This window comes from Chrysochloris asiatica, unplaced genomic scaffold, assembly GCF_000296735.1.
Source record: "Chrysochloris asiatica unplaced genomic scaffold, ChrAsi1.0 scaffold00137, whole genome shotgun sequence".
NCBI lineage: Eukaryota > Metazoa > Chordata > Mammalia > Afrosoricida > Chrysochloridae > Chrysochloris > Chrysochloris asiatica.
In genome coordinates this window covers 921,988-932,498 of record NW_006408655.1, presented here as the reverse complement: position 1 = coordinate 932,498, position 10,511 = coordinate 921,988, and the positions used below count along the sequence as shown (strand labels likewise).

Genomic DNA, 10,511 nt, shown 5'->3' with positions numbered 1-10,511 from the left:
TCCCAATATGCTATTTAGAATACAACATTCTGTACATTATTTTTCTTAACAATGGCTCCCTGAGTCCTCTTTAATGCATTGTCCTATGGTTCTATAATTTCAAAAGACCCCTATCCTAGCCACTCCCTTGAGTGATATAATAAACATTTAAAATCGAAAATAGCAATGTCTTTCTAGATTCTTAGTAACTGTGACTTTTTGAGGTTTTTCTCAGAAAGACTAGAAAGGTCTAGAAATAAATTAGGAAGGTGGTAGAATTTTTACATGGATCTATTTCAAAAACTTTGTTTTCTAGATGCCCTGTAAGTGTCAGGCACTGGGCCAGGTGATGGCAACACAAACACGTCCACCAAAGTTCAGAGGTGTCACAATGCAGGAGGCATCACTGACCACCAGCTGCTGAATTTTTTAGTGGCTCTTTCAGTGAATGTTGACTCTTAAATATTTAGACCTGATATATTTTGGATCCCATAATGATACAGAATCAACTGTAACTTAGAAATGAGTCTCTGAACAATTCAGCAACTGGTAGGCATTGCACACTATGTCAAAGAGAAAGAAAAGCAGCTCTGAAACAAAAATACAAAGCTTCAGATCAATGATAAAGTGAAAGCATCGCATATGTCAACTGTCACCTTTCAATGGGCTTCATGGAAACTCTTAAGTCACAATTGTGTGTGTGTGTATGTGTCTTTTGAGTATACAGTATTTAAATTTTAAAAAACACATTTTCATACACATTATTCCATTTGAAACTTGCAAATATCCTGTGATTTTCTTAGAATAGCATTCTCCCTAAGCAGTGTCTCAAGCTGAAATATTTATCCCTTCACTTCTTGAGACTGTCTGCTGGGCCTGGGAGGCCGGTACCTAGCTGGATTAGTCACTTCCATATCAAAGCAGCCTCTTTGGGTTACCCTAATATGTCTTTCTATGTGTCCTTTGACATATGAAAGGGTGGGAAGCCCGTTAGGATATCACTGTGTGGTAAAAAAAAAAGACAGACGCAGGGGAATAAAGAGATTGATTTGTTGTTATTGGTAAGTGCTGTTGAGTCGGTTCCAAACCATAGCGATCCTGTATAGGGTTTCCAAGGAGCAGCTGATGAGCTTGAACTACTGACCTGGTGGTTTAAACTGACTTTGCATTCCAGCACATTAACCCACAGCACCATACCAGGACTCCAAAGAGATTAAGATCACAGAATTTGCTAGTGATAAAAGACGTAGCAATATGCCATCAAGTCAGTTCTGACTCATAGGGTTTCTTAGTCTGTAAATTTTTAGGAAGCAGAAAGTGTCATCTTTCTCCCACAGAGCAACTGGTGTGTTTGAAATGCTGACCTTGCAGTTAGTAGCCCAACTCACAACCTACTATGCTACGTTGTGGTTCAAGCCTCAAGGTTGGTTTGAACTGCAAAGTAGGATATGCACAAGGTCTGCAGTTCAAACCCACCAGCTATTCCTTGGAACCTTATACAGGATCACTGTGGGTTGGGACCAACTTGATAGTGCTTAACAACAATAAGAGAAGGTATGGCTCAGTATGGAACTCTGATTCCAGTGTTTATTTTTGCTCATATGCCAAGTCTCTTCCCAGTTATGAACTTTTAATTTGATCCATAATTGAAGCATATATTGTTGTTGTTAAGTGCTGTCGAGTCGGTTCTGACACATAGTGACCCTATTTAGGGTTTCCAATGAGTGATTGGTAGGTTTGAATCTCTGACCTTGTGGCCCAAACTGAACTTGTAGTCCAGCACATTATCCTGCAGCACTACACCAGGACTCTGAGGCGTATATAGGGGACTATATAAACTTATATAAGTTGTATACAAAATAGAAAAGAAAGTACAGCATAAAGCAAAACAAGGAATCTGAGGGTAGTTTGCCTGGGTTTGAATCCCCAACTTCATCACTTACTAAGTCTGTGTCCCATGCAAGTCACTTAAACTCTCTGTGTTACAATGTCCTCACATTCAAAATGTTAGGGATAACAGGAACCCACTCATAGTGGTTATCATGAGAAGTAAATGTGTTGATAAATATAAAAGATTTAAGACTGTTTCACATATAGTTAAGTATCCTGTACTCACTATGACTACTACATATATTATATATTTGACATTTAATGATCTGACAGAATTCATATAGATAGTATCTAACTTCACATTGAAAACATAAAACTTACTCTCCAAAGTGGTGAGTGGCGGCTTTACGTGTTGATCCTGGGCCAGCTGGCAAGAACAGCTGAGAAGTTGCTGGATGATGGCTGGACTCATTTGCATAAAGATCTCCTTAGAAATGGGTGATTGGCTGTTAGGTAAAAATATCTCCACCAGTTGCCCTGCAGAGAAGCAAGTCTGTATAGGAAAACATAACTTGTTACCAACTTCTGTAATGACCCAGACTCATTATTAATTGGCTTCTGAAGAACTAAATGGAATAGCAAAAACTGGACACATGAAGCCATTATAAATGCTCCCCTGAAAACTTTTTCCCATACAATTTATAAGATTTATTCTCTGATTAGAGTAGGCTGCCTCTCATTTCATGATAAGTATTATTTAGTATGAGTTTTGGCCCACTTTTTCCCCCTCTGAAAAGATGCACTGTGGATTACAATGTGTTCAATAGTGCTGTGACCAACAGCCTAAGGAAGACTCCATACATGTTGTTTTCCAATGTGGATAGCTTTGTATCTTCAAAGTTAAGGCTTCATGTGATAGTCAGGAACCTTATGGTAATGAAGTCATTGTCTTTAGCACTCTCCAATATGAAACCTGTGTTGTTGTTGGCAGTGGTTGCTGTCAATTGACTCTAGCTCATTAAAACCCCATGTGTGCAGAGAAGAAATAGTCCAGAAGGTTTCAAGGCCATGACCTTTCAGAAGATCACTATGCCTGTCTTCTGAGGAGCTTCTAAGTGGAGTCGAACTGCCAACCTTGCAGTTAGTAGTCAAGCACTTAAAAATTTGCCAAAAGCAGGGACCTAAACCGACTCGATGGCACATAACAACAACAAAACAATCCTATGTAGGCAACATGTGTTTTCAAAAGTAATAAAAGGAAAGTTAGTGTTTTTTTTAAAAAGTAAATGTTGTATTAACTAAAAACCCACTGCCATCCAGTCAATGCCAACTCATATCATCCCTACAAAACAGGGTTTCTGAGATAACCTCACCTTTCTCCTGCTGGTGGGTTTGAACCCACTTACCTTTCATTGAGCCACAGAGTACCTATCACTGCAGTACCAGTGCTTCTTCCTTAGATGGCAAGAGGGAGATTACAGATGTGATTAAGTTAAGGCTCTTGAGATAGTGTGAACATGCCTGATTATCCAAATGTAATGGGTTTTTAATGTAATCAATGTGTTTTTAAAAGGAAGTAGAAAGAGATTGGACTAAAGAAGAGGAAAGGCAAGGAAACATGAGAAGAGATTGGAGTAATGGAGTAACAAGTCAAGAATGCCACCAGCCACCAGCCACCAGAAGCCAGAAGAGGGAAGGAGCAGACTCCCCGCTAGAGCCTCCAAAAGGAACCAGCCCTGCCAACATTTTGATTTTAGTGCTGTGGGTTAATGCACCAGACTGCAAAGCCCTTTAAACTGCAGGGTCACTATGAGTCAGAACCGACTCCACAGCACATAACAACAGCAACATCATCTCATAGGAGTCCTGGTGTGGCGCTGTGGGTTAATGCGCCAGACTGCAGAGCCATTTGAACTGCAGGACTGGTGGTTCAAGCTCACCAGCTGCTCCTCGGAAACCCTATACAGGGTCGCTATGGGTCGGAACCGACTCGACGGTGCTTTACAACAACAACAACAACAAGGCTCATTGTAGACTTCTGGCTGCCAGAACTGTAAAAGAGAATACATTTCTGTTTTTATAAGTGACAATTCACTACAGCAGCAATAGGAAACAAATATGGTAAGACATGGAAAATATAGTCACATGTTATGAGGAACAGTAGCTGAAAACTGGAAAGTTAGAGCCAAAGATACTCTAGGCTAAGTATTTTCTCCTTTACACTTCTCTCTACAAGTATCTGAGTCTTTCCTTTCACTGCCTGGCTTTTAGTGAACAAAGGCCACATAAAACCAATTCTAAAGTGGCCTCTCAGTCCAACAGTCCAGGAATCAGTTGAACCTGCAACAAAGGCACAAGTTGGCACTTCTTGAGTCAGGTGTGTGTCTTATTCAATTCGTTTTACCCACAAATGTGGTCAGACATGGCTGCTCACCTCACCCCTGTAGGTAAGGATTTTCAAAGAGAAATTGGGTAAGAACTCTAAGACGTTTCTGATACAAAAAAACAACACAAGATAAACTTGTAAGGGTTTTTGTTTTTGTTTTTGTTTTGTTTTTTACTGCAATATTTGTCAGAGGCAGTATTATCTTTTATATCAATTGTTACTGATGAAACATGAGTACATCCTTAAAAGTATGGATAAAAATAAAAGGAGGACAGTAACAAATTTTTGATGATTAATTCTTTATAACAAATGTTCTTGAGAAATGTCTGACTGGTGAGGTAAGCCTGGACAGAAAGTCATACTTCTTTACTCAATTCATTGTCAAGAAATGGAATTATTTTCTACTTTGAGAGTAGGTAAAGCTATCCTATTGTAATTGTCTGTCTTGATCTTTACTTGTGGACCCTGTACAACCTAGGTCATGGTTGTTTTTCATTTCTTCTGAACTTAAATAATTCAAGTGTTCTAAAAAGTGATTCATTATAAACTTGGAATACAAACATTTTTAACAAAGAAAAACTAGAAGGAAATTTTAAATTACACAGACAATAATCCTTATCTTTTAAATTTCTATTCTTTGGTGTGAAACTTCAAAATGTGGACACGTGTTGCTTCAATGTAGCTCAACTTAACGGGGAAGTTTTAATCGATGTAGCTCAACTTACATGGAAGCTTTGTTGTTGTTGTTGTTGTTCAGTGCCATCGAGTCTATTCCAACCCATAGCAACCCTATATAGGGTTTCCAAGGAGCAGTTGGTGAGCTTGAACCATTGACCTTGCAGTTCAAATGACTTTGCAGTCTGACACATTAGCCCACAGCGCCACAAACATGGAAGCTTTATAAGTGTATATTTTAAAGCCTGGTATGGCATTGTGAGGTAATGTACTGGATTTCAAAGTCGGTTTGAACTTTGAGTTTGGAGGTTCAAGCTCATCAACGCTTCCTCCGAAACCCTACACAGGCTCACTATGGGTTGGAACTGACTTGATGGCACTTAAGAACAACAATTCTAACGCCCACCCACAGCAATTATCAACCATATAGGACAGAATAGAACTGCTCCACAGAGTTTCTGAGGATGTAAATCTTTATGGAAGCAGACTGCTTTCTCTTTCTCCCATGGAGCAACAAATGGATTCGAGCCACTGACCTTTTGGTTAGCAGCCCCATACTTAACTCACTGTGCTACTAGGGCTCCTTATATCCTAAAGAAGTGGTTTTCAAATCTTAGTGTGCTTCAAAATCACTTGCAAAGTCAGTAAAACAGAGTGCTGGGCTCCATATCCTGAGTTGTTGATTCTGTAGGTCTGCGGTGGGTTCTAAGAATTTCATTTTCAAGATGTTCCCAGGTAATGCTGATGCTTCTAGCGCAGAGAACACACATGGAGAATTCTTGTTCTAAACAATATGGAATCATTCTCATATCTGTTCCTCATCTCTAGGGGCTAATCAAGAGTTACAAGGCAAGTGGCATCTTAGGACGGAGAAGAAAAAGCATGGAGGAGGTTATTTAGTTTGTTTTGCATAGGCAACACAGAAATGATCACTACTACTTCTAGAAAACATGTGCTTTAAACAAGTATTCTTGAATCTTTATGAAATAATCTCCATTCTTTCTGCAAAGAGGGTCAGAGTCAGGCAAATTTGCTCCATTCCTGAGAACTAACCTTGAAGGAGCACTTAAGGAGAGGAGGAACAATTATTACCATCTTCATTTGAACATAAAAAAGCACGAATATGAAACAATCAACTCGAAAGCATATCCTGGATAATTACATGGCCAAATAACAGAAATTCATCTTTAAAAATTAACAAAAATATGTAATACTATCCAATCATATTTATAATGTGTGGACAGCATTCAGTGTTGTTTGAAATATGTAAGATATTTCTCTCTTTTAAGGTATAGATTTTGTGCTTTATAGGAATAGTCCTAATTTAAGATACAGATAACAAAAATAATTTTATTTGAATCAACATTTTCTAAACAATAATGTAGTTGACAAGAGCTCAGAGTGTGCTATCAGACATTTTATATACTTAACATCAACAACAAACCTCATAGAGTTGGTCTAATAATTAAATGAGGCTGTGTGCTTGGCATTGGGTTGCTAACCATAGGGTTGATGGTTCAAAACCACAAGGCACTCTACAGAAGAAAGATGATACTATGTGCTCCCCTAAGGATTTATCATCTCAGAAACCAAAAATAGGGTAGCTATCCTTAGAAACCCTGCACAGAGTCTCTATGAGTCAAAACTGACTAGATGGCACTTAACAACAACATCATCCTGGTGTGGCACTGTAAGATCAACACTGGACTGCAAACCACAAGGTTGGTAGTTCAAACCCACAAGCTGCTCTTTGGAAACCCTATACAGGATCTCTATGAGTTGGGACTGACTCGACAGCACTTAACAACAACAAAAACAAGAGTCAAAATTGGCTGGATAGCAGTGGTTTTTGTTTTTGTTTTTTAATGCAGGTGAAGAGACTAGTTTGATATGTAGTACATACTCAATAAAGGAGCTCTGGTAGCGCAGTGGTTGTGAATCAGGCTGCGAACTGCAAGGTCAGCAGTTCGAAACTACCAGCTGTTCCATGAGAGAAAGATGAGGTGTTCTGCTCCCATAAAGATTTACAGCCTTGGAAACCCTGTACAGGGTTGCTGTGAGTCAGAACCGACTCCACGGCACACAGCCACAGCCACATACTCAGTAAGGATAAAATGTATCATAAATCATTAATTTCTCATGATTTTAATTGACTGGGGCAGTGAAGCATTCTATGGTGAAAGTTTGAGAAATGCTAGATTTAAAAAAAATTAAAGGATTGTATTTACAAAAGACATCCCCAGAGGCCTTAATATGTTGCAACATAATGTTAATGTCCAGTATTTCCTAATCTGATTTGACCATACCATTCCTTTTCAAGAAGCAGTGAATGTACACAATTTTAAGATATAGGGAGACTTGGTGGCACTGTAGGATAAGAACTGGACTGCTAACTGCAAGGTTATCAGTTTAAACTCACCATCTACTTATTATTATTATTATTGTGAATTGAGCGATAGTTTACATGGGAGAACATCAGTTTTACACTCATCGTTTCATTGCAATAATTATAATCTCTTCTGTGCATCATCATCCAACAGTATTTGCTTCCATTCCTTCTTTGTTTTTTTGTTTTGTTTTTTTTTGGTGTGTGTGTAGGAGGGATGTACACAAAAACACTCAGGAATATATAATAATTCAAACAACCAAAGGGCACATTCTGCAAGCCTGCCTCCTGGCTGCCAGCACTCAGTCTTTATCTTTCCATGAGTCTAGAGTCCTCAGCTGTGCTCTCTCCATGTCCTCATCTCTGCCTGCATCTCTGGTGTCACTGCCTCTCTGGATAGGGTCTCAGATTTTGTTCATGATCTTCTTCCTTGATGGTCCTAAGGTCCTCTGATCCTGGACTGTAAGATTAACTACTCTCCCCTTTTTGTTACAAAACTTCTACCTTTACAGTTGTGACAATCGCAATTAATCATGATAACAATTACTCACTACTGAATTATAAGAATCTTACCCCATCTCTTTTCACCAGATACATCTAGAAAAGATGACAACTATTCAGTGGGGATTCTACCTTTCCCAGCACACTCTGAAACTAAACTTCCTCTTGAAAATTTGTAAGCCAGTCACTTCGTGCCTTTATTGCCCCTCATTTTAGGTAGCCAATGTGTAAGTTGCCTGCCCCTTTCAACCCTGTATACAGAGGGGATGGGATTGATACTTGATGTGAAGACTTCTTTCCTCTCAGTTGGTATTTTGAGCTACTACATCCATAAGTATAGGTCAAGGTAGTCAAATTGCAGCAATTTACACTTGTTTCCTTTATCAAAAAAATTTTTTTTTATCTTCTTCTAGTCGAGTTCTGATCATCAAACCATCAAGGTTAGGTCAAGTGTGTACTATCTGCAAGTTTCAGTGTTCTTGTACATCTCCTCTCATGTCCTATCAGCTGGATGCTTCACTCTCAGCTCTAAGTGCGTGGCTATGTCCTTGTTTCTGGGCTCAGGTATTCCCAGGTCTTACCACACTTCAGACAACTAGTCCTTCCTCTTCTCTTTCTCATCTCCAGGTCAACGGGTGTCTATGGAATGGGGTCAAACTCAACCCATATCTTCACTGCTGCCTTTCCCCCTCTTCCACTTACCAGTAGACCAATGTGGTCACCAGCAAGCTTACATGCCTGCTTATGTGTTCCCTTGAGGTTCAGTCTTGGAGGGTGGTTTCCTTGTCTTGATGACTCATCACCATCTACTCTTCAAGAGAAAAATAAGGCTGTCTTCTCTTAAAGAAGTACGTACTCGGAAACCCTGTACAGAGTCAGTGAGTCACAATTGACTCAATGGATATGGGTTTTGTTTTGTTTTTTGTTGGCTATGTCTACAGACATACATATCATTTGTTCTCAAAAACTTCTCAATGCTACCTGGTGGTGGTGGGTGTGTGCCATCAAGTTGTTTCTAATTCATATTGACCCTGTATAGAGTTTTCTGGTGTGGCCCTGTAGCTAATGCACTGGACTGCAAGGTCGATTTGAACCACAAAGCTGGGGTTCGAGCTCACCAGCCACTCCCTGGAAACCCTGGTTAGGGTCGCTATGAGTTGGAACCAACTCGACGGCACTTAAAAGAGTTTCCAAGGCTGTAAATCTTTATGGAGCAGAAAGCCTCCTTTTTCTCCTGGGTGAGGCAGGTGGGCTCAAATTGCTGACTTTGTAGTTAGCAATCCAACTTGTAACCCATTTTGCCACCAGGTTTCCTTCAATGCTACCTACTCTATAAATATGTCTCTGTTGCTTACAGCCCCTAATACACTTCAAGTTCAAAGTATTCATTCAGTATTCTATTCATGAAATGGCCCTATAAGTTCCACAAGAACTTGCTGAACACTGTATCCTGAATGTCTAGGGATACAAGATGGTGACTTGCACAGAATACTCAATATCTGTTTGCTTAATTAATAATTCATGCATTCAACATGGACTTCAGGGGAGGCAGGAGGGAAATATTTTTACATTTAAGAAAGTACACATTATTCTTCAAAATTTCTATAACTGTCTTTGTCTGAAAGTAACAAGGAATAGAATGAGAGGATTAATAACAATACCTGATCCCAGGAAATTGGATCCACTTCTGACTCTTTGTCCATGGATACAGGTAGATTAAAGTAGCCCTGATTATGGAATGATATGCTGTTTTGTTTACTCTGAAGTTGGTAGACTTTGTCCCTTTTGTAACACGTACGTTTGGTCCAGAGAATGTTGAGTAGTTGGTCTAGTTCTAGAAATTTCATACAAAATCTGGTGTTACACAGAATAAAGACAGGTCAATTCCAGAGCAAGCACAATTTCATGAGGCATAATGTCATGCATAGACATTTTACGAAGTAAATTTTATTCTAACTAAAAGTCATGATTTTATCCTGAGTCAATAAATAAATATGAAAGAAAAAGAACCATTTGCTTATGATATTCACTGTAGAACTGCTTATAATACAAGTACAAGTATTTTGTATTTGCAAAAGACTATAAATAATCCAAATTCTAATCCCAGTTGAGTAAGATATGGTGCTTCCTTACAATGCTATACTATGCAGTTGTTAAAAGAAATAAGAAAAACTCTGTATACCATTATGAAATACATCTCAGCGTAAAGAAAACAAAAACCTCACCACTGGACCAATAAACAACATTCTTATCAACAGAAAAAAGATTGATGTCAAAAATTTCATTTTTCTTGGATCATCCAACACTCATGGAGGCAGCATTAGGCAAATCTGCTTCACAAGATCTTTTTAAAGTATTGAAAAACAAAGATGTCAGCTTGAGGACTAAGGTGTGCCTGACCCAAGTCATGGTGTTTTCAATAACTTCATATGCATGAAAAACTGGACATGAATAAGGAAGATCATAGAAGAATTGATGCATTTGAGTTATAGTATTGGAGAATATTAAAAGTGCCATGGGCTGCCAAAAGAACAAACCAATCTGTGTTGGAAGAAGTACAGCTAGAGTGCTCCTTGGAGGCTAGGATGGCCAGACTTCGTCTCTCATACTTCAGACCAGTCACTGAAGAGTGATATCATGTGTGGTAAGTTAGAGGGTCCAGCTGCTCCGCGGGAGAAAGATGAGGCTTTCTACTCCCGTAAAGATTTACACCCTCGGAAACCCTGTACAGGGTCGCTATGGGTCGGAACCGAC

General features: G+C 39.1%; 1 protein-coding gene across 1 annotated transcript in view; it reads right to left on the bottom strand.

The window, feature by feature from the left end:
* Window positions 1-10,511, bottom strand: part of SLC39A12 (solute carrier family 39 (zinc transporter), member 12) — a 123,557-nt gene that overhangs the window by 55,426 nt on the left and 57,620 nt on the right. Inside the window, exons 4-5 of the mRNA XM_006869906.1 lie at window positions 9,419-9,591; window positions 2,191-2,362 (exon numbers count right to left, since the gene is read on the bottom strand). Of these exons, the coding sequence (XP_006869968.1) occupies window positions 2,191-2,362; window positions 9,419-9,591 (345 nt within the window). The remainder of the gene's footprint in view (window positions 1-2,190; window positions 2,363-9,418; window positions 9,592-10,511) is intronic.